The 25,024-nt window shown below is 44.6% G+C and overlaps 1 protein-coding gene across 2 annotated transcripts in view; it reads left to right on the top strand.

Annotated features, from left to right (window-relative positions):
* LOC115479552 (aldehyde dehydrogenase, mitochondrial-like) overlaps positions 1-25,024 on the top strand; it is a 68,972-nt gene that overhangs the window by 26,027 nt on the left and 17,921 nt on the right. For both annotated transcript variants that reach the window (XM_030217520.1, XM_030217521.1), the window contains exons 4-9: positions 6,216-6,295; positions 7,699-7,810; positions 13,634-13,762; positions 15,117-15,230; positions 18,225-18,327; positions 19,810-19,994. In XM_030217520.1, the coding sequence (XP_030073380.1) occupies positions 6,216-6,295; positions 7,699-7,810; positions 13,634-13,762; positions 15,117-15,230; positions 18,225-18,327; positions 19,810-19,994 (723 nt within the window). The remainder of the gene's footprint in view (positions 1-6,215; positions 6,296-7,698; positions 7,811-13,633; positions 13,763-15,116; positions 15,231-18,224; positions 18,328-19,809; positions 19,995-25,024) is intronic.

Genomic DNA, 25,024 nt, shown 5'->3' with positions numbered 1-25,024 from the left:
CGCTAAACTTACAAGAGCATTGCTCAACAGCTGCTCCTCCACTCTCTAAACAAGTGTAAGATTACATCATCTAACAGTAAAAAGTAAAAAAAAAAAAAAAAAAACATCAGGTTAGATGCAACATTAGACTACGTATAACAAGAAAACGAAGAATAAGAAGAAGGGAGAAAAGGCAAATTCATTCCACAGATGTTTCTTTCTCTTTCCTTTTCCCCTCCTCCCCCTTTTTATATATAAGGTCCCCGAGTATCCAAGCAATACTGTCCTAAATTGCTCACACATCTCTACACCTCTGCTTCTCCTGGCAAACTTCTTGCACCCTACTTAAAGCAGTCTTCCGCTCCAGTTGTAGCCTCTCCTGCTCCTCAGGGCAACTTATCCACGAAGGCTCCAAGTTCTTTTGGATCCGTAAAGAATAAGGTTTTGTTGTCATGAGTGAGCCTCACCTTGGCAGGGTAAAGGAGGGCAAATCGCAGTCCCTTGTCATACAAACGCTTGCAATGGAGGCCCATTTTCTTCCTTTGGTCGGATACTGACGCAGAGTAGTCCTGAAACAACAAAATCTGATGACCTCCACACGCCACTTTCTTCTTTCCCCGGAACGCCTGCATGATCTTATCTTTATCCGCATAGTTGAGGATTCGCGCCAGAACGGCTCGCGGTCGCTGGTCTCCCTCGCGGAGCGCTCCCACACGGTGTATTCTTTCAGCACGCAGTGTTTTCTCTTGGAGTTGTATATTCAGCTGCTCTGGGATCCCCTTTTCTACAAACTCCCATAGCTCTGTGTCCTTTACTGTTTCAGGTAATCCGATAATGCGAATGTTATTGCGCCTGCTGCGGTTCTCGTGGTCATCGACCTGCTGAGCCAGCTGCTTGCACTGACCCTCCAACGCAGCTATCCGCGCCTCCGTTGTCTCCGCTCTGTCTTCTTGTCTAGAAATGCGTTCTTCAGCCAATTGCAGCCTCACATTCTGTCCCTCCAATGCCTCCGTGATATGATCCATCCCTGCCTGTAGTTTAGTCAATTTCTCATCCAACGCTGCAGTAATCTGATGGGTCAGGTCCCGGATCGTCTCTGCTGGCATCACGAGCTGCTGAGGAGTGCTATTTGCCGCCACCACCGCCATTTTAGGTCTCTCCTTCAATGCACTGTGTTTCCTCGCCCGCGGGGCCCTAGATGGCATACCCCCTCGCAAGCACTCCACCCGATTCCGTTTCCACCTCAAAAGAAGCGCTGCTTATTGCTGAAATCGCCAATGGTAGAGGGAAGATCACTCCGGTGAGTTTACAACATTAAATTAGCAGGTTTTTAACCGATGGGAGCGGAGCCAGCCTTCGGGACGTCCGTTCAGCTCCTCCACATCACGTGACCCCGGATAAATCCTTCTTATCTGTTTCCTTCTCCGCTACTGCCAACTCCAGACTTCGCGCCTTCCGTCTCGCTGCACCCTACGCCTGGAATAAACTTCCTGAGCCCCTACGTCTTGCCCCATCCTTGGCCACCTTTAAATCTAGACTGAAAGCCCACCTCTTTAACATTGCTTTTGACTCGTAACCACTCGCCTCCACCTACCCTCCTCTCTTCCTTCCCGTTCACATTAATTGATTTGATTTGCTTACTTTATTTTTTGTCTATTAGATTGTAAGCTCTTTGAGCAGGGACTGTCTTTCTTCTATGTTTGTGCAGCGCTGCGTACGCCTTGTAGCTCTATAGAAATGCTAAATAGTAGTAGTAGTAGTCTCTTGTAACCAGAGCTAATATTGTGATGTCATAATGCCTCAGGCCACCAATAAGAGCCAACCTCATCAGTGATGTCACAATGGCTTGATTGTCCTATACTTGGCTTACTTTTATTACATAGCTCTTTGAGCAGGGACTGTCTTTCTTCTATGTTTGTGCAGCGCTGCGTATGCCTTGTAGCGCTATAGAAATGCTAAATAGTAGTAGTAGTAGTATTTAAATTTTTTTGTTAGCGCTTGGGAAATGGCCAAGTGGCAAGTGTTACACTTACTGCTCTGCCATTTCCATTAAAAAACCCCAAAAAGGTCCTTTTTAGTGGTGGCTGTAAAAGGAGGCCTTGGCCTGCAGCAAACACGTATGCTGCCGCCACCACAGGAGTCCTTTTTACTGCCGCTTGGTAAAAGGACCCCTTAGTTAAGTCAGTACAGCAGTGCAGTAACTGAGCACAGTATTTAAGTGCTCTAATAGAAGGTACTCTTCAGTTTTTAAGTCAGTTTCTTCCTGGGTAGTTCAATAACAGGGTGGTATTTGTAAAGGGAAGATGCTGGAATCATGTTGGGGTTTTGTTTTGTTTTTAATAAGCCAAATTCAGTCTGAAGGGATGTTTCACTATGTGGCATGTGAGGTGTGTTTAAAAATAAGGTTTAGTACCTCGAAAAGTCGGGATCAGCTTTTTCGGTGCTTGGGGCAGGCAAGCAGACAGAATTACAACCCCTCCCCCAACTCCCACTTGTGTAATTTGTTATAGACAATGTGGCTTCTCATGCATTTCACATAAAACACCGAACCTGTAATTTAAATATTGTGACCTGGATTAGCCACTGTTGCAAACAGGATACTGGGCTAGATGGACCGTTGGTCTGACCCAGTATGGCTATTTTTATGTTCTTACGTGATTTAATGGATGGCAAAAAAATGAGGCCCCTCTCCTCTCCCTCCTTTTATGCATCCAGCATCTGTCTTTTCTCCAGTTCTGCCCGCTGACATTAGCAACTTAGTGAGAGACAAGGCCAAAGCCAAAATTTGGGACTGGGGGCTAGCAAGTCAAGTTGGCAACTGTCCCCAGCTCCACATTCTCTTCCCGCAGTCCCTCTGTTCTCTTTCAGCTAGCGGCACACAGTGACTGACAGGGTGGGGGTGGTGCAGTGCAGCAGGTTGAAAGCACTTCAGGTCTGCTGTTGAGAGACTATGGGGTCCTTTTACGAAGCTGCGGCAAAAGGGGGCCTGTGCTGCATCGGCGCATGTTTTTGATGCGTTCCAAGGACCCCCTCTTACTGCAGTGGGTAAAAGGTAGATCTTTGGTTTGTATGTGTGTGTATGTTTGTTTGTTTTTTCAAGAAATGGCTGTGCGGCAAGTGAAGCACTTGCTGCGTGGCCATTTTGGGTGGGAGTACTTACCGCCACCCATTGAGGTGGTGTTGAGGGCTCCCATGCTAACCCGGTGATAATGAGCAGCGCGCGGCACTGCCTGATTACTGCTGGGTACACACCGCCACTACAAAAATGTAAATATCCAAAGTGGTCTTACAAGGTTGCCAGATTACATCACACAAAGTTGCCTCCAAGTCACTGCACAGCAATTTCACTGTAACCCTGCTGTAGGTGGTGGCTGAAACGTGGCCACATCAGGTGTTTTTATTCTAATCAGCTCTTATGTACGACATACTGCAGATACTGTGCTGCTTTCATTGCCTGAGTCATAGTGTGAAACCTCTAACCTAGTGGCTGAATTCAGGACCCTTGACTGCAGGACTTGGTTTATGATCCTTGGCAGACGACTGTCACTCTTCTATGACAGCGAGTATTGATAGAATATAAAATCCTGTGGATTTGAGGCTCTTGGCAGCAAACTGCATCCTGCTTCCACCTGAGCTTGAAACACAGCTGGAAACCCAGAGGCACAGGCGGAAACGGCCAGATATATAATTTAAAAAAATAAATTAAAAAATAAATAAAAGGGTTCCAGCCATATAATTGACTAACTTTTGTGGAGGAGTAGCCTAGTGGTTAGTGCAGTGGACTTTGATCCTGGGGAACTGAGTTCGATTCCCACTGCAGCTCCTTGTGACTCTGGGCAAGTCACTTAACTCTCCATTGCCCCTGGTACAAATAAGTACCTGAATATATTATGTAAACCGCTTTGAATGTAGTTGCAAAAACCTCAGAAAGGCGGTATATCAAGTATACAGAATTCAGTTCCAAGATGGCGCTTTGAACACACGCACCTGAGTTAGCTCCGAGTGGCTGCTGCAGATTGCTGTTTCTTCCGGGCTCCTCGACTCATCGATACCGATGGGGAAGCGAAGGGGGAAGGTAAAGGAGCTCCCCTCGACTCCTGGACCATCGTCGGGATTGAAACAATCCACTCTGCAATTTCCCACGGCGCAACTGTGTCCTCTGTGCACATCGACTCCTTCTGTAAATGCCGACGCATTGACGTCAATGGGAAGCGGAGACGGGGCTTCCCTGAGCCCCGAGGAACGCAGGGTTCCACCGCAGCCGGGGAGTGTGTTACTCACAACAGCCCAAGCAGAAACGGACACCGGAGTGGTGAATCCGCAACTGTTAGAGGGGAGGACTGCGGTGAATCAGAACAGGACCCAGGATCAGGCGTTTTCGGCCGATTTGGCCTTAAAGGTATTACCACAAAATATTGTGACTAAGCTTTCTCACACTGAGCTCCTGCCTCACACCCCGTTACCAACAGGTGGAATAATTAAACCCTTAAATGTGACGCTTGATTCACTGTGGGACATGGTATATAACCTCCATGCAAAAAATGTTGCAAGAAAATACTAATAATATTAGAACTCTTTCGGATGCTGTGCTGATACAGGCACAAGTGACTACGCAGCAGTCCTGTAAGATTGAGAGAGTGGATACTAAAATTCAAGAAATGGGGACCGTGGAATCTGCTTTGGTTAAAGACAACAATTTCTTGCACAAACGTTTGGAATACCTAGAAAATCAGGCTCGTAGACTTAACCTTCGGTTCCTTAATTTCCCCAAATCTCCTTTAATTTCCCCAATGGAGATGGTGAGAAAATATATGATTGATATTCTCGGAATGGACAAAGACCCATAACTCGGGCCTATTACATCTGGAATACTAGGGGGACAGTAGGAGATCCCCCTATACGAGGGACGGGTGAAGAAATGGATCTTACTTCCTTCCTGGAAAGTTCTTTGGAAGTAGTTACCCACAGGACGACTATGCTGGTCACTTTTGTGCTGGAACCAGACCGGAATGCAGTATTAAGGCTTTCCCTGAGACATTTAGAAAGATTGTTTATGGGTTGCAAGGTTAGAATTTTTCCTGATTTATCTAGGCCAACGCAAACGAGACGCAGGGCCTTTTTGGAACTGCGACCCAGAGTCGAGGCCATTAAAGCAAATTTTGATTTACGTTTTCCTTGTATATGTATCGTATTGCTTGAGGGCAAACAATTTCAATTTGTAGACCCTAAACAGCGTAAAGATTTTATTTTTATTTTTTATTACATTTCTACCCCGCGCTTTCCCACTCATGGCAGGCTCAATGCGGCTTACATGGGGCAATGGAGGGTTAAGTGACTTGCCCAGAGTCACAAGGAGCTGCCTGTGCCTGAAGTGGGAATCGAACCCAGTTCCCCAGGACCAAAGTCCACCACCCTAACCACTAGGCCACTCCTCCACTGTTGCTACTATTTGAGATTCTACATGGATCACCAATGTGGCCGCACAGGCTTCTGCTTCTGTGAGTCTGACGTCCTGCACATCAGACTCACAGAAACAGAAGCCTGCGCAGCCTTCTACATGGAATGTTGCTACTGGAATAGCAACATTCCATGTAGACTCTCCAATAGTAGCAACATTCCATGTAGAATCTCCAATAGTATCTATTTTATTTTTGTTACATTTGTACCCTGCGCTTTCCCACTCATGGCAGGCTGAATGCGGCTTACATGGGGCAATGGAGGGTTAAGTGACTTGCCCAGAGTCACAAGGAGCTGCCTGTGCCTGAGGTGGGAATCGAACTCAGTTCCTCAGGACCAAAATCCACCACCCTAACCACTCGGCCACTCCTCCAGATTTCTTAGATGCTAGAGTTGAAGTGACTGTTATATGCCCTCCTACATAACAGGCTGGAGTCTGAACACAGAGGTAGCAATTGTGTAATAATTCAATATTCCTGTTAAATTTCTCCTATCTTGGAATCAACCTTTTTTTTTTCTTTAAGTGTGGACGGGAAAAAAAAATGTTCTTATTGTTTCCTTATATGTTGAATGAAATGTTTTTCTGTTTATGGAACTGAATGTGAATTGCATGGTCACATTGTATTGTGTATCTTTGAAAATACTAAAATAAAAAATAATAAAAAAAAAGAAAGGCAGTATATCACGTCCCATTTCTCTTTCCCTTTCCCTTCTTTTTCATAAATTAAAAACTTCCAATGTTAAAATGTAGATTTTTCACATAAATGCTCTTGTTTTAGACCCTGGAGACCTTGGATAATGGGAAGCCATACACCGTATCGTATAGAATGGATTTGAAAATGGCAGTAAAATATTTGAGGTATGCAAATTCATATTTGTTTACAGAGGGGTGTGTGTGAATAAGAAGATATCTCCTAGGGGGTATGGGGCCTGGGGTCAATCTGTTGGATTGGTGGTGCTGTCCTTCCTGGGACAGGTTAAAAATCTTTGCCATGATTCTGGTACGCTAATTCTCAGAAAGAAGAACTAGAGGCAGAGTTAAAGCAGAATATGGAATGGAGGTGAAGTATCTTGAGGCATTTACCCTCTAACCCTGAAGGATGGCTATATCTACTCAAGTGAGAATGTTCCAGTTCTCCAGTAAGCATTTGATTACTACATACCATACCTCAACTGGTTTGAAGATTCACCACTACATAAAATGCATAAAGGTATAATTATTCAAAAAAGACAAGAGTAGCCAGAGGTAGGGACTTGCCATTTTCAACCCAGAGCCAGCATGAGCAGCAGGGATGCTGCCCACTTTAGCCTGGACAACCAGGGCATCCATCAGGTAGGCCTGGGAGAAGGTGGGTGGATGCCCTTGGGGGAGGTGGGGGCGTAGGGAAAGGAATGAAAATGTAGTGATTGGTTCTGAACTTGGGAATGAAGGTAGGCTCAGGCCTGGCATCTACCCTTAAAAATTTTTTTCACCTAATAAGAGCAAGGCTAGTTTTTCAGTGAGGATAGAGTTGTAAAGTGCTGTTGGCTCCTTACATAAGTGTGTGGTTTTCTCTTTCTCCCAGCTGCTCCCCAGTATCTCTCCACACTCATCCTTCCCTATACCCCTTCCCGTGCACTCCGCTCCATGGATAAATCCTTCTTATCTGTTCCCTTCTCCACTACTGCCAACTCCAGACTTCGCACCTTCTGTCTCGCTGCACCCTACGCCTGGAATAAACTTCCTGAGCCCCTACGTCTTGCCCCATCCTTGGCCACCTTTAAATCTAGACTGAAAGCCCACCTATTCAACATTGCTTTTGACTCGTAACCACTCGCCTCCACCTACCCTCCTCTCCTCCTTCCTGTACATATTAATTGATTTGATTTGCTTACTTTTTTTTTTGTCTATTAGATTGTAAGCTCTTTGAGCAGGGACTGTCTTTCTTCTATGTTTGTGCAGCGCTGCGTATGCCTTGCAGCGCTAGAGAAATGCTAAATAGTAGTAGTAGTAGTAAAATTAGTTACCATTGTTTATTTCTGTAGCAGTACCACTGTGCAGATAAGCAGAAGAGATTCAGTGCCACAGAACGAGGACTATGTAATGAAGACGCACACATAAGATCAATAAGATATATATGTATTCAGAGTAAAATGTACTTAAAATCAAAGAGCTATAAGGAAGCTATAGGATTTCGGATCTTTAAAAAAAAAAAAAAAAGTCTCCAAAAAGTAGAATTTAATCGTAGTTTGTGGTAATAAAATGCGTATTTTGCTGTTCAGATATTTTGCTGGTTGGGCTGACAAATGGCATGGAAAAACCATTCCTATAGATGGAGATTACTTTTGCTACACGAGACACGAGCCAGTGGGAGTATGTGGACAGATTATCCCGGTGAGTAATCCAAGCATAGAGGAAACTTGTTTTGTCATCTGGGGAGATGCAGGGAGAGAGGTAGTAATTCCTAAGCATGTAACCCCTCATTCTGTAACGAGGCACCTAAGAAAGGTTAAGTACCATTTTGGGGCATGTTTCTCAGTACCATGCACAACTTGTGTGCAACATACAGTATTCTGTAAATACTGCGTCTAGGAGTTCCCATTTAGGCCTGCCATTGACGTGGCCTAAATATTTACCCAGCAATGCTGACTTAAGCTTGTATTCTCTATTGGAATCTGGATACAAAGCAACACAGATGCTGTTATAGACTTAGGGCCAAACTGTATAACTAGCTCCTAAAAATTGGTGCCAGACAGGAAACGTGGTTAGCGCAATTCTATAAAGAGTATGCATCCTTTATAGAACTGTTAGGCGCACTACGCTGCGCCTAACTGTAGGCAGCTGCAATTAGGCCTGCTATGAGCAGGCTTAAATACTTGTGCCTAAGGAAGGCGTGGTTCTATATCAACGTGCATAAAATATCAGAACGCCCCTAAACGTGCCCCCAAATTGTTACGCGAGAGAGGATTTAGGCACATTCTGTTATAGAATCGGATATTCGCATGAATTCTAATTGCCAATTAGTCCTGATAATTGGTGGTTAGTTGCCAATTATTAGCACCAATTATTTTGTTCAGTTAAGTTGTGTGCACAGTTTTTGGCTGTGTGTCCCAATTAGCACACACAACTTAAGGCACCATTTTTAGAATCTGAGCATTAGTTAGCAGGCAGCATCCATCTGAACAATCAACGACTTTTTGCCCTTCAGAAAAGCATTGAAGACCTATCTCTTCAAGAAAGCCTACCCTAACGATTCAACTTAACTAAAGTCTGCCCACATGATTCTTACCGACGATTGTTATACATTGACCATGTTTCCCATTATCCTTATTGCTATCCCATATCTATTCCTCTCCATCTTCCTGCGCCTACCTCCTACCGCTCATTTCCTTCTGCACTCAATTCCTCCTATGTTCAATTTTACTTATCCGTTAACCCCATTAATACTACGTTTACTACTAATTGTACATTCTTCTTATGACTTTGTATTTCTTTATATTGTTACTATGTAAGCCGCATTGAGCCTCATGTGTGGGAAAGTGCGGGGTACAAATGTAATAAATAAATCAAGCTACCTAAATTGTGGCTCCCGGGTACAGAACTGCCGCCGTGAGTGCTAGTGCAGTAATCCTTGCTAATTTAGAATCCCAAGCAAAGCATTGAACAAAAAGCAGGATTTTGAAAATCTGCCATCCTAGAGTAGTTAACTTCTTAGAGAAGCAGAGAAACCAGGGTTCAAATAGTGCTGCTGCTGACAATTTTGAGGCGTATTTTCAAAGCACTTAGACTTTGCAAAGTTCCACAGGTTATTATGACTTTGTAAGTCTAAATGCTTTGAAAATGAGCCCCTTTGTGACCTTGCCTCTGGTACAACTCGATTGTAAATCGGTTTAGGCAGGGAAGTAATTCATATACCTGAATACATAATGTGCCCTGAGCTTGAATTTGGAAAAGGCACACAATCAAATATATATTACAGATAGTGCCGTAGCGAGGGCGGCTGACACCCGGGGCGGTTCACCGCTGCGCACCCCCCCCCCCCCCCCCACTGGGTGCAGCACAGCGCACCCCCCCCCCCCCCCAGAGCGCATTCTTACCAAAGAGGGCGGGCGGGAGGACTGGTCTGCCCCGAGTGCACGTCGCTGGGAGCTGCGTCTGCTCTGCTGCTTCCCTGCTCGCTCTGCCCCGGAACAGAAAGTAACCTGTTCCGGGGCAGAGAAAGCAGTGAACCAGCGAAGTCGACACCCCCCTTTCCTACGCCACTGGTTACAGATAATATTCCGTGTTTGATGCAGTTCTAAAATGGGATTTCGTTCCTTCTGTCTTTGAAACATTTTTTCAAAGAATCGCATGCATCTGTGTTCCTGAACTTAGTCTGGTATATTTTTGTAAAAGGGGGGGGGGGGGGGGGGTTTAAAAGAAAAACACTGGTCATCAACAGAAATTACTGTCAGATCTTTCCTATCCTCTCTACCCCAATGTTAAAAAGACAAAGAATAGCATTGTCCCTAGGTAGCAATCTCAGGTTAATTTTGTGCTCATTTAGGTAGCAAAAAGGGATTTCTGATTAGTGTGTGTTTTGTTTTTTTTGTTTTTTTTTTGCTTATAAATATAAGTTTTTGGCTCAATATTCAAAAATCCTTATCTGGGTAACAGCACCTGCTACTCGGATAAGTAGCACTGTCAAGGGCCTTCCTGGATTTTCTGTGGCATTTATTTAGATCGGTTTGGAGATATTTCATCATTTGATCCTTCATCACATACTCAAGCAAAATGTATTCAAATAATATGCATGGAGAACCTTCAGCAGATGGGAGGGGGTGCCAGCACACATCGGTGCCTTACTCTTTTGCGCCTAAATATGAGCCTTGCTAAAACCACATTTTCACGAGCGTCACATTTAGGCACAGAAGAACAGTGTTTTTATCGCCCAAGTTTCCAAGTTTATTTCAAATTTGATATACGGCCCATAGGAATTAATTTTTAAGCAGTTTACAACTCAATATAAAATAATAAAAATGCCATTTTTAATAAAAGAACAAGACTTAATAATAGAACAAGACCACCACAAATTACAAACAAGAAAAGAAAACAAATTCCTAAAGCTTAAACACATAACATACAGCTATATCCGATGCTGATCAGTCTGGGCCCCAACCGACAGGCCAACAAGCGATCGGAAAGCTGGCTATACTGCACATTATATACACAGAAAACTTGTGCAGCAAACTGAAGGACCCTTTTACTAAGCCGTGTAAGCATCTAGTCGTGCCCAACGTGCACCAAAATGGAGTTACCGCCTGACTACTGCGTGGCTCTTGTGGTAATTTCATTTTTGGCGCGTGTCTGAAAAAATATTTTTTATTTTCGGAAATGTACAGGTCATTACCGCCCGGATTCTTTACCACTAGGTCAATGGCTGACGGTAAGGTCTCAGACCCACGCGGCAATTTTGATTTTGCCACACATCCATTTTCGGCAAAACAAAAGGCCTTTTTTTACAGGTACACTGAAAAATAGATTGGCGCGCGCCCAAAACCGTGCCTACACTACTGCAAGCCATTTTTCAGCGCGCCTTTGTAAAAGGACCCCTGAGGGGCCCTTTCACTAAGCTGCAGCAAAAAGTGGCCTATGGCAATGCAAGCACGTATTTTGGGAGCGCTCCGGGCCACTTTTACCATGTCCTGGAAAAAAGACCCTTTTTTTTTTTTTTAAAGGGCCGGAAATGGACATGCAGCAAAATAAAAACCAATGTGCATCCATTTTCATCCTGAGACCTTACCACCACCCAATGACTTAGCAGTAAGGTCTCACGTGCTACCCAGGCTGTAGGCATGTATCATGTGCCCAATGCCGTTTACTGCCAGATAAATGCTTCGCGGTCCACATGTTTTCGGTGCACACCAAATTCAGTTACTACCTGGGGCATGGGGTATCCGGGTGGTAATGCTGATTTGGTGTGCCCTGGACGTGTGTAGGCCTTTGCGTGCCTTTGTAAAATGGTCCCTGAGTAAAGATAATTACATTTTAAAATAGCAGATATCACATAATGTACAATGAATATGTGTGTAAACCTCACGCACAAAGGTGATGAAACTTGAAACCGTGACAATTCATCACTCGCAAGTAATTTACAAAGCACATATCACAGTTGGGTTGGAGAGGGTGGGAATGGAGTGAGGAGAGGAAGTGAGGTAGCTTCTTGGAGACTTGTGTAGATAAAACAGGAAAGAGAATTCAGTGTGTGTTTTGAGGCTTATATTTAGGTGCAAAAGAAAGGCGTGCCAGCCAGTGTGTGCCGACACTTCCGCTTTCCTTTGGACACGCGCACAAAGAAGCTGCAATTATCTGCATGCTCCTCCTCCCCCATTTGTTTCATCACGCGCACAGTCTGAATGCATGATGAAATGTCTGTGCTGGTGCCGATGTCACATGATGGAAGTGGCAGATTAAAGTGATGAAAACGCTGCTGTTCTGCACCTAAATATGAGCCTTGCAAAAATTGTATGTATAAGAACTTTTAGCGAGGCTCATATTTAGGTGCAACACTTCCCCCCCTGTTTTCCACACACACAATTTGAATACATTTATGTTGACCATGGTGATGAAATGTCCATATACCCATTCAGACCACCCCAGCACTATCGGATAGTGCTAGGACAGTACGGACCAAAGCTAAAGTTGAACTTAACAGCATTAAATATTGCTGTTATCTGGATAAGGTTGCAATCTGCAGAGTATCTGAATAGCAGCTGGCACTAAATATTCTGGTATGTTTATGCACTGTGGCCAGCGTTTAAAAGAGCAATCTTTAAATTTGGATGCTCTGTGGTGTGGTTCCCTGAGGAAGCAACACGAAACGGAACCGTTGGGACCGTCCATGGATTAACACGCAAGCTGGAGTCGACATTGTAAGGATAAGTCTAGTTAAATTTATCTTTTTTTGACTCTATAAGATTTGGAGAAACATTGATGCATAAAGACTTGTTTTTCAAGACGTATATATAAAAGAGACTAAAAATAAAAAAAGGGGTTTTTTTTTTTTAGTCGATGATGACTTTTTACTTTTTACTGTGTGCAATCATCCATTGAGGTTTTGCCACAGTTCGTTGAGACTTTTTCCCCCGTGTGTTTTTTTGAGATTATCAACATCATTTGCAGTAGAATTGATCTGTGTGGAGAATTATACAGCGTTTAAAAGAAACACTGACCGCAGATGGCCAGTTTTTATGCCTAAGCTACAACCAATGGCACGAGCCCTTTGTCCAGGGATAACTGATGGTCATAGGTACAGGGCTTTATTCATCAACATTCCTCATAGCAATGAGCAAGTATTCCACATAACTCCATTTAAGAGCAATTTTCAAATGTCTGCACTGGGACAAAGGCCTCATGTACTTCTTACCCAGGGCTAAGCACCAACTCGTGAGGTATTGTGACTTTGAATTTCACCACAGGTACAAATTACATGTGACCACTTGTGCTTGCTTTTCTGCAGGTAGAAGTTTTCAGAGAAATTACAGTATAGAGTTGAAAATGCAATCTAACCCCCCCCCCCCTAAAAAAAAAATAAATTCACTTCCTTTTGATGTGACTAAAAGTGTCCTCCTTGATAGCATCATGTAGGCACTTAAGCCACATCCAGGGAGGGTAGTTTTCAGATAGCCTGTTTAATACAATTCAAACACTACCCATGTAAATCACTTTTGAAAACCGCCCTCCAATTCCATTGGTTTGCATTAAGATTTTATGTTTCAACATTTTTATTGAACAACCGATACAGAAATAAAATTTTGCACATATGAATCTACAAAGCCAGTTGTCGTCTGTGTTCATTATCAGCATCCAACATTATTTCCCCTCCCCCTTTTCCACCCTCCTCCCCCACCCCTCCTTCCCTCCTCTTTCCAGTGATACCATCCGTTTGTATACTCCTTCACCCCTCTCTCCCCGATCTCCCTCCTGGCTTGTATTCTGAGAGCCCTGAGAGATCCCTTCCCCCTTCCTTCCTTCCCCCCTCCCCCCCACTGTCTTTGACTATAGTATATGTGTGATCAGAATTATCTTTAACCTTCAGGGTGTCGCATTATGCCTATTAAGTAGTAAGCTACGTCCTCTAGGGCTTAATGCCTCCAAATAAGGGCCCCATATCTGTTTGAATTTTGTGCATTAAGATTTTAAAAGGAAGCAGGGGGTCCCTTTTGTGTCTTCTTTCAGTGGAATTTCCCCCTGATGTCGCAGACCTGGAAGCTCGGTCCAGCTTTGGCCACAGGAAACGTGGTTGTAATGAAGGTGGCAGAACAGACTCCCCTGACAGCTCTTTATGTGGCCAGCCTTGTTAAAGAGGTGAGAAATATAGTATGCCCTATCAGATTGACTCTACACTTGTCTTTTAGATTGTACACTTGTCTCTAGATTATACACCTGTCTTTTAGATTGTAAGCTCCTTGAGCAGGGACTGTCCTTCCATGTTAAATTGTACAGCGCTGCGTAACCCTAGTAGCGCTTTAGAAATGTTAAGTAGTAGTAGTAGCAACAACCAGTAACATTAGGACGTGTGCAGCTTCATGTACAGTTAACTAATGTTTCTGATGGCCACAATACAAGAGAGGGGAGTAAACGTTTACCAGGAAGAACAAATCTTTTTCAGTGCAGTCTTAGAGGTACCTGGAAGATGATGTAAGTTAGCTACGGCCAAACAGGATCAGTATCAAAAATATATATTCAACCCATGTCTCAGAAGTACATCTGAATCATGGTTCAGTGCGCTAACCACTATGCTGGTTTTCCACCCCACCCCAAATAAATAAGCAAATCTAAATAGTATTAGAGTTCGGGCTAAAATAAGAAAGCAAAAGGTTTCTATAAAGGTCAGAATGTGTTGGCGATCTTGGCGGTTACCTCCTTGTTTTGGGTATTCCAGCTCGGTCAGAATCGAGGCTGGGATTCTGGGTTATGAATGACTATGGGGATTTCTCCGTTTCACCTACTTTTATATTTTCCTTCCACTCGATTTAGTCCAGCTGTTGCTGTGATGGTTTTGGGCCAGGGCAGCGCACAAGGGTCCATCCAGAATCCCGCGGTCATAGGCCCTCAAGTCAAGCCACTAGGTGCAGTGTTGCCTTTTAAACAGTGGCCAGGACTCCCATCTTCCCTCTCCCCCTCCCCATTCCCTTCTGTGGAGAGGGGGTTGTGTACATTGCGTTTGTGACGTCAAACCTGGGGACACAAGCGTGGAAGCTCCTGGTCAGCTCCTAAAAGTCAATTTATGATAAATCTATTTCTCGTTCCTAGGGCTATTTGCTTGAAGATACCCACTGTTCTTTATCAGCTATGGGCTAGGAATTTTAAGATCGGGGTTTAGAACCAAGGATAGAGTGTAATAAGATTCCTATATGTAGAGCAAAATTTGTATTGGGTTGCAATCGGTGGTCCCTCTAAGGACGAAGTTCATATGAGCAAACTTGCGATACATCTGTTTCTTGAGCTTTTGGTTTGCAGCAGTCACTACATAAAACCATTGGGGGAGGTGGAATTCAAGCTGGGATGTGGCTGATTCTTGAGTTGGTCCAGTAAGTTATATTCCTCAGTGGGTTACAGACTGGAAGAGGTTGGGGTTCACTGTTTCATGGTGATAATGAGTGTTGCTGGGTGGTAATAGTAAACTTTCAAAAATGAACTTACTTTTGTATACCTACAGGCTGGATTTCCACCAGGTGTTGTGAATATTATCCCTGGAATGGGGCCTACAGCGGGAGCTGCCATTTGTTCCCACATGGATGTGGCTAAAGTTGCATTCACAGGCTCCACTGAGGTAAGACAGCAGGCGTCATTAGAAAAACCGGAAAGGCGAGCAGCAGTCTGTGTTATTTCTTTTGCAGTCCAAAAGCAGGAATTGCGTCATATGTTGCTGGATATTTTCTAGGCGGATTTCATCTGTGCTTAAACTGAGCTTTTTTGCTCTTCGAAGGATAAGATCAGTAAGAGGTATTCTAGATTTTTCAGGGTTACATAGTTTATTTCATGCTTTCATTTGTTCACAGACTATTGTAATGTGGTTTATGCTGGTATTCCAAATTCTGCAAGAAAACATTTGTAAACTCTCCAAAATATGGCAGCTCGTTTATTATGTCACGCAAAACGCTCTGATCATATTACTTCTTTGTTGCTGAAATTGCATCGGTTACCTGTACATTTGAGAATACATTTTAAGATTTACCCTGGCACATAAAGCGATTTATACGGGTTTGCCTGATTATTTGACGTTATTGACTATCCCCTATGCTCTGGCGCACTGTCTGTGTTCACGTAGTGATCAGACTTGTCTTGTCTAATCCCAGGCAAGCATATTAGGAAGTAATAAGAAAAGGTGCATTTTATTTTTGGGGAGTCTTCCCTTGTATATAAGAGCAGAGCTCTGAAAATACATATTTTTTTTTCAACTATATTTTATCTTTTTTGGTGTGATTTGTTTTCTTGTCTATATATTGGCGTTCTTTTCTATTTTTCTTATGTTTTATTAATTTTTGTAAATAGCTTTGATTTCTTCGTTAAGGCAATTTCGTCAAGTTTAAATAAACATGTTTAAGTTGTGTGGGCTTTGAGTCTTATTAATGTTGTAATATGTGAGTGAGTTTTACTATTGTGTATGTGACTCTGTAATCCACCTAGAACATTTAGCGATAGTGCGGAATATACATTTTTTAATACATTTTTTGAATAGTTTTTAAAGGTAACCGTTTTTTAGATCAGAAAAACTCATTTGTAGTAGTGAGACTTTCCAGGAAATTTGTACATCTGTTCCTTCACAAGGAGGTGCCCTGAAAAGGTTCTCGGTCTGTTTCCAACTGGACAGTTCACCCACCCACCAGTTCCGATCTAGACAATTCCCACTGAACCAATTCCCAGCATACCAGGAAGGACTATACATAAGTACATAAGTAATGCCATACTGGGAAAAGGCCAAGGGTCCATCGAGCCCAGCATCTCGTCCACAACAGCGGCCAATCCAGGCCAAGGGCACCTGGCAAGCTTCCCAAACGTACAAACATTCTAGACATGTTATTCCTGGGATTTTGGATTTTTCCAAGTCCGTTTAGTAGCGGTTTATGGACTTGTCCTTTAGGAAACCGTCCAACCCCTTTTTAAACTCTGCTAAGCTAACCGCCTTCACCACATTTTCCGGCAATGAATTCCAGAGTTTAATTACACGTTGGGTGAAGAAAAATTTTCTCCAATTTGTTTTAAATTTACTACACTGTAGTTTAATCGCATGCCCCCTAGTCCTAGTATTTTTGGAAAGCGTGAACAGACGCTTCACATCCACCTGTTCTACTCCACTCATTATTTTATATACCTCTATCATGTCTCCCCTCAGCCGTCTCTTCTCCAAGCTGAATAGCCCTAGCCTCCTTAGTCTTTCTTCATAGGGAAGTCGTCCCATCCCCGCTATCATTTTAGTCGCCCTTCGCTGCACCTTTTCCAATTCTACTATATCTTTCTTGAGATGCGGTGACCAGAATTGAACACAATACTCAAGGTGTGGTCGCACCATGGAGCGATACAACGGCATTATAACATCCTCACACCTGTTTTCCATACCTTTCCTAATAATACCCAACATTCTATTTGCTTTCCTAGCCGCAGCAGCACACTGAGTAGAAGGTTTCAGTGTGTTATCGACGACGACACCCAGATCCCTTTCTTGGTCCGTAACTCCTAACGTGGAACCTTGCATGACGTAGCTATAATTCGGGTTCTTTTTTCCCCACATGCATCACCTTGCACTTGCTCACATTAAACGTCATCTGCCATTTAGCCGCCCAGTCTCCCAGTCTCGTAAGATCCTCTTGTAATTTTTCACAATCCTGTCGCGAGTTAACGACTTTGAATAACTTTGTGTCATCAGCAAATTTAATTACCTCGCTAGTTACTCCCATCTCTAAATCATTTATAAATATATTAAAAAGCAGCGGTCCTAGCATAGACCCCTGAGGAACCCCACTAACTACCCTTCTCCATTGTGAATACTGCCCATTTAACCCCACTCTCTGTTTCCTATTCCCACCCATAACCCAAAAAAATACAAAACACACAAGGCAACTAATCTTTCTTCCTTTTCTCTTTCAGATTGTTTGGGGGGGGCCAGTACCCCCTCACCCCCCCCCAAAAAAAAATATCATCTGTTACACATCCCTTTCCACTTCCAGATGTCCAGTTCATGTGGTGGGGGGGGGGGGAGGTAATGCCCCTCACACCCCCAAACTAGGTTTCAACCTAATTCAGCCCCTCAAAATGACACACTGATTACGATTTATAACAAATTGCTACTCTATGAAGTTATTCTGTTAATATACGTCCTCTGTGTAGATCGTATGCTTCTCTAACTTCTTTGTTCCAGATACTGTTAATAAATACATTTTTTTTTTTTAACTCACCGCCAGGACTTATGGGAACCAATACATGAAAGAAGCTTTGGTTGGCTTTAAAAAAAAAAAAGGCTAGGGAGGGTGGGAAATGAGGGCGGGGAACGAGTGAGAGTCCTTGGTGGGAACTGTCCGGGTGGGAATTCGCCTGATACCCCTGAAAAAGGTGGTGCTCTCTATGTAAAGCCAAGAGCAAGAACCAGTTATGAAGTTTTAGTACTGACCTGTTGCTGGCCTAGTTTTGGAACTGCAAAGAAAATGAGCCAATTGCAGCCAAAGCAGACATCTTGGTGCTGTGGTTTCTTATGTATCGGTGCTTTTGTAAGTGGAAAGCTTGGCTTGTATGTGAGCTCGTGTACTGAAAGTTCCCCTGTTTGTTACAGGTTGGTCATAGCATCCAGCAGGCTGCAGGGAGCAGTAACCTGAAGAGAGTGACCCTGGAGCTTGGTGGAAAGAGTCCAATTATCGTCATGTCTGATGTAGATTGTAAGAGTTTACTTACACCAGCATTGGGCATATGTGTTTCCCTTGCCACCATGGAATTACACTCCCTTTTATTTTTCCCACCCTGGAGGAAAAAAATGGCTAAACAATGGTAGAGGCAGTGGCGTACCAAGGTGGGGGCGGTCCACCCCGGGTGCACGCTGCTGGGGAGGTGCCGCGGCACGCGCCTGCTCCGAGTTCGCTAAACTTCGTCGCTCGTTCGTTGCAGCTCCCTCTGCCCTGGAACAGGTTACTTCCTGTTCCAGGGCAGAGGGAGCTGCAGCGAAGCGAAGTTTAGCGAACTCGGAGCAGGCGTGCGTCGCGGCACCCCCCCCCAAGCGACGTGCACCCGGGGGGGTGTCATTTCGCCGGAGGGGAGGCGAAGGTGTCATTTAGCGGGGGGCGCGCTGCACCCGGGGGGAGGGGCGAATCGGCGCTCCGCCCCAGGTGCCATCCAGGCCAGGAGTGCCACTGGGTAGAGGTCACAGGATAGGAAAAAAATAAGCTTAACTGAAGGTAGTATGGGGGTAATTTTTAAAACTGCCTACATTTGTTTCAAAGCCCGTGGGTCCTCCTTAACCAACAGACTTTTAATGATTTTCATCTAAAAGTACCCATGCTTTTTACTGTAATGAAGTACCTGCAAATATTTAATTTGTACGGGTATTTTTCTGGCAAAAAAACATGAATATTTTTGAAAATTCAGAAGTAGGCATGTTTTGGTTGCTCATGAAGCTCCCCCCCCCCCCCCCCCCCCCCCACCATACTGCAAAAATAAATGCAAAAATAGAGGACATGAAAACATACTTAACATATAGGTCGGGAAATTTTGTCTAAAAGCCCACTACCACTGGTAAAGCATTTGTTTTAACCTGTGGAAATGGCTTTTAAAATCGCTCTCCCTCTGTCTAAGAAACAAAATTAAACAAAGAAGGGTAAACTAACCTCAAGTTTATAGAGCACATTAAAGGGGAAAATACAGGAGTGATATTAAACTAAATCCAATCGAAAAAGAAAACAGAGAAAAGAAAAAAAATGATACATTTTTATTGGACTAACTTAATACATTTTTTGATTAGCTTTCGAAGGTATCCCTTCTTCATCAGATCAGAAATAAGCAAATTTTGATAAGTAACAGCATATATAAGTGAAACATCAAAGTATTTCAGTGACAGTCTGAAGGGATGAGGGAGGGGTGGGCTAGGTGAGAAACAGAGAGGGCTGAGAGGATGAGGGGCAGGGAGATATGCATGGTGATCAGAGGGTGACAAAGCAGTGATATTTCATGGTTTATAATGGACTAGAAAATCCAGATCTTTTTTAAGTCCTGTCTGGTGGGTGTCCAGATAATTAAACACTGTACCAATGATTTTATGGTGCAAATACTGAAAGGAAACTTTAAAACAATACAGGAACGCAAGACCTTTTGAAGTCAAAATAATTAAATATTTCCCCTTTCCCCCATCCTTTTTAAATCCTCTTTAGTGGACTGGGCGGTTGAACAATCCCACTTTGCCTTGTTCTTCAACCAAGGGCAGTGCTGCTGTGCGGGCTCTCGTATCTATGTACAGGAAGACATTTATCCGGAGTTCCTGGAGAGGAGTGTTGAAAAAGCAAAAGCTAGAATTGTGGGTAACCCATTTGACTTCAAGACAGAACATGGACCTCAGGTCAGTTTACAAAATACTGTCTGCTTCCCCAAATCCCTCATGTACCATTACTATAAGGCCAGAAAAGATCTGATCTTTTTATTCCAAGAATATTGAACAAAAGTGAGAGGGCACAATCTGAGCTAATCAGAAATTGATTTTATGCTAGTTGAAGCATGGGCATAGTTTGACAGTTTCATTTGGGAGGCAAAGGGCGGGGCATGTCTCTCTCCTGCCGCTCCCCCCCCCCCCCCCCCCCGCCACCACCACAGCACTGGAGTCTTCTAGTGGTGCCCGGTATCACCGTCCCCCGTCTTCCAATCCCCGAGCCCCTGGCAGCCTCAGCGAAAGCAGCACGCATACTGCTTTAGACCTGCCCTGGAGGCCCTTCTCTCTCCTACAGCTTCCTGCCTGCATGGGAACAGGAAGCAGTGTTGTCAGGTGGGCGGTTTTACCGCCCAATTGGGCGGTTTTCTGCGACCCGCTGCGGGAAATTTTTGCCCGCGGCGGGTTGCGGTTTTTTGGGCTTGTTTGGGGTCTTTTGGGTGTTTTTTTAAGCGTTTTTTTTCGGCCGCGGGGGGCGGGGTTATTGTTCTGGGCGGGGTTATTGATCTGGGCGGGGTTATTGATCTGGGTGGGGGCCGATGACGTGGGAGGCGGGGTTGATGATGTGGGAGGCGGGGCCGATGACGGCGGGGGTGGGGGATGCGGGGGTGGGGGTGTCAGGGGCGGGGTTTGACTTTGGGCGGGTTTTGGGCTGGATTTGGGCTCGTTTGGGTGGGAAAAAAATTTTCCACCTGGCAACCCTGACAGGAAGTTGAAGGAGAAAGAAAGGCTTCCGGGGGCAGGTCTAAAGCAGCATGCGTGCTGCTTTCTGGCAGAGGCTGCCGGTGGCTCGGGGATTGGAGGATGGGGTGGCAGCTTGTTTGGGGGGGGGGGGCACTGCCACCCCTCCCCCCCAAAACTGTGCCCATAGGTTGGAGAGAGAGAGAGATTCTTCACAGAGAACATTCCAGTCGGTGTCACAGCAACAGCTAAAACAAAAAAAATTGGAGGAGAAAAGGATTGGTGGATAAGATGATGTGCTGACCCTAGGTATTTGAGATTAGGAATTACATTTCTTAAAATCTACTTTTGAAATTTTAAATAAGGTATGTTGTGGTAAATTTTGGTGATTGGGCCGGGAGGAGGAGTGATGTGAAGAGGAGTTGGCGGATAGGGATGGGTATGGAGGGTATTTATTCCTGGATTAAGGGGGTTGTGGGGAAGAAGTGCAAAAGATCTGGAGTATTTGTTAATGTGATGGTAAAGCAAGGGATGCTGGGCCTGTTTCTGTACTATACAATGCACTGTGCACTACTATGTGGAGGGCCAAGATTCTGCTCACCAGGCTGGCTTGAGGTGGGGGGGGGGGGGGGGAGGTGATATGATACAGACATTTTAAGTACTTGAAAGGTGTTAATATACAAACAAATCGCTTTAGAGGCGTAGGGGCGATAGAACTAGAGAACATGAATAGAGATTGCAGGGAAGTAAACTCGGGGTGTAAGTCAGTAAATCTTTACAAAGAAGGTAGTGGACACCTAGAACACCCTTCCAGGAGAGGTGGTAAGTCAAAACCTGTGTGTGAATTCAAAAATGTATCGGTTAGACACAGGAGATGCCTAAGTAGAAATTGGATGGAAATGCAACATGGCTGTTGAGGTGTGATGTTGGGCAAGAGTAGTGGGAACTAAAGCCAAAGCCGGACAGACAGACTTCTATCTCCTGCAAATGGTAAACATAGTAACATAGTAGATGACGGCAGAAAAAGACCTGCACGGTCCATCCAGTCTGCCCAACAAGACAACTCATGTGTGCTACTTTTGTGTATACCCTACTTTGATTTGTACCTGTGCTCTTCAGGGCACAGACCGTATAAGTCTGCCCAGCACTAGCCCCGCCTCCCAACCACTGGCTCTGGCATAGACCGTATAAGTCTGCCCAGCACTATCCCCGCCTCCCACCAGCGGCTCTGGCACAGACCGTATAAGTCTGCCCAGCGCTATCCCTGCCTCCCAACCTCCAGTCCTGCCTCCCACCACTGGCTCTGGCACAGACCGTATAAGTCTGCCCCGCACTATCCCTGCCTCCCAACCTCCAGCCCCGCCTCCCACTACCGGCTCTGCTATCCAATCTCGGTTAAGCTCCTGAGGATCCTTTCCTTCTGAACAGGATTCCTGTATGTTTATCCCACGCATGTTTGAATTCCGTTACCATTTTCCTCTCCACCACCTCCCGCGGGAGGGCATTCCAAGCATCCACCACTCTCTCCGTGAAGAAATACTTCCTGACATTTTTCTTGAGTCTGCCCCCCTTCAATCTCATTTCATGTCCTCTCGTTCTACCGCCTTCGTATCTCCGGAAAAGGTTCGTTTGCGGATTAATACCTTTCAAATATTTGAACGTCTGTATCATATCACCCCTGTTTCTCCTTTCCTCCAGGGTATACATGTTCAGGTCAGCAAGTCTCTCCTCATACGTCTTGTTATGCAAATCCCATACCATTCTCGTAGCTTTTCTTTGCACCGCTTCGATTCTTTTTACATCCTTAGCAAGATACGGCCTCCAAAACTGAACACAATACTCTAGATGGGGCCTCACCAACGACTTATACAGCGGCATCAACACCCCCTTTCTTCTGCTGGTCACACCTCTCTCTATACAGCCCAACAACCTTCTAGATACAGCCACCGCCTTGTCACACTGTTTCGTCACCTTCAAATCCTCAGATACTATCACCCCAAGGTCCCTCTCCCCGTCAGACTCTCACCACCTAACACATACGTCTCCCGTGGATTTCTATTCCCTAAGTGCATCACTTTGCATTTCTTCGCATTGAATTTTAATTGCCAGACCTTAGACCATTGTTCTAGCTTCTTCAAATCCTTTTTCATGTTTTCCACTCCCTCCGGGGTGTCCACTCTGTTACAGGTCTTAGTATCATCCGCAAATAGGCAAACTTTACCTTCTAACCCTTTGGCAAGGTCACTCACAAATATATTGAACAGAATCGGCCCCAGCACCGATCCTTGAGGCACTCCACTACTCACCTTTCCTTCCTCCGAGCTAACTCCATTCACCACCACCCTCTGGCGTCTGTCCGTCAACCAGTTCCTAATCCAGTTCACCACTTTAGGTCCTATCTTCAGCCCATCCAGTTTATTTAAAAGCCTCCTGTGGGGAACCGTGTCAAAAGCTTTGCTGAAATCTAAGTAGATTACGTCCATAGCTCGTCCCTGATTCAATTCTCCTGTCACCCAATCAAAAAACTCAATGAGATTCGTTTGGCACGATTTCCCTTTGGTAAAACCATGTTGTCTCGGATCTTGCAACTTATTGGCTTCCAGGAAATTCACTATCCTTTCCTTCAGCATCGCTTCCATTACTTTTCCAATAACCGAAGTGAGGCTTACCGGCCTGTAGTTTCCAGCTACTTCCCTATCACCACTTTTGTGAAGAGGGACCACCTCCGCCATTCTCCAATCCCTCGGAACATCTCCCGTCTCCAAGGATTTATTAAACAAATCTTTAAGAGGACCCGCCAGGACCTCTCTGAGCTCCCTTAATATCCTGGGGTGGATCCCGTCCGGTCCCATGGCTTTGTCCACCTTTAGCTTTACAAGTTGTTCATACACACTCTCTTCTGTAAATGATGCTGTATCCACTCCACTATCATTTGTACTTTTTCCAGTCCATCGCGGTCCTGCTCCAGGATTTTCTTCTGTGAAAACAGAACAAAAGTATCTATTTAGCAAATTTGCTTTTCCTTCATCACTATCTACATAGCGGTTCGCAGTATCTTTTAGTCTCACAATTCCCTTTTTAGTCATTCTCTTTTCACTAATATACCTGAAGAAATTTTTGTCACCCCTCCTTACATTTCTAGCCATTTGTTCTTGCGCTTTCGCCAGACGTATCTCTCTCTTGGCTTCTTTCAGTTTCCTCCGGTATTCCTTCCCGTGTTCCTGTTCTTGAGTTTTTGTGTATTTCTGGAACGCCAACTCTTTAGCCTTTATTTTCTCAGCCACTTGCTTGGAGAACCATATCGGTTTCCTTTTTCTCTTGCTTTTATTTACTTTCCTTACATAAAGGTTTGTAGCCCTATTTATAGCTTCTTTCAGCCTGGACCACTGTCCTTCCACTTCTTGTACTTCCTCCCAGCCCATCAGCTCCTTCCTCAGGTATTCCCCCATTTTAGTAAAGTCAGCACGCTTGAAATCCAGGACTTTGAGTTTTGAGTGGCTGCCCTCCACTACAGCAGTCATATCAAACCAAACCGTTTGATGGTCACTGCCGCCCAGGTGGGCACCCACTCGGACATTTGACACGCTATCCCCATTTGTGAGCACCAGATCCAGCGTTGCTCCCTCCCTTGTGGGTTCCGTCACCATTTGTCTGAGCAAAACACTTTGGAAAGCATCCATGATCTGTCTACTTCTCTCCGATTTTGCCAACGGAACCTTCCAATCTACATCCGGCAGATGGAAATCTCCCAGCAACAGCACCTCCCTCTTCTTTCCTAACTTTTGAATATCCGCGATCAGATCCCTATCTAGTTCTTCCAGTTGTGTTGGGGGTCTGTAGACAACACCCACATGGACTGAGGTTCTATCATCTCTTTTTAAGGTGATCCATATCACTTCTTCTTTTCCCCAGGTCCCTGTCATTTCAGTCGCCGTGATATCATTTCTCACATACAGAGCTACTCCTCCACCTTTACGACCCTCTCTATCCTTCCTAAATAGATTATAGCCTGGTATGTTTGCATCCCATTCATGGGAACCATTTAGCCACGTCTCCGTGGAAATGCAGGATACATTTAGTCAGTTCCGGTGTTATAGATCACTTTGTCTTGTGCTACTCGGGAGAGGAGAAGACATCTTGACTGGTAAGTTAAATACTGTCAGCAATGCTTGGGGATGATATATGGTTATAACGAAGGCTCTCATTTTGTTTGACTGTCTCTATGGTTAGCATGGTAGAGACTTGACAGCCAGTGTTTAAGCATG

Source organism: Microcaecilia unicolor, chromosome 11 (genome assembly GCF_901765095.1).
Source record: "Microcaecilia unicolor chromosome 11, aMicUni1.1, whole genome shotgun sequence".
NCBI lineage: Eukaryota > Metazoa > Chordata > Amphibia > Gymnophiona > Siphonopidae > Microcaecilia > Microcaecilia unicolor.
Note: the sequence above shows the minus strand (reverse complement) of the source record. Positions and strands in the feature narration are given on the sequence as shown.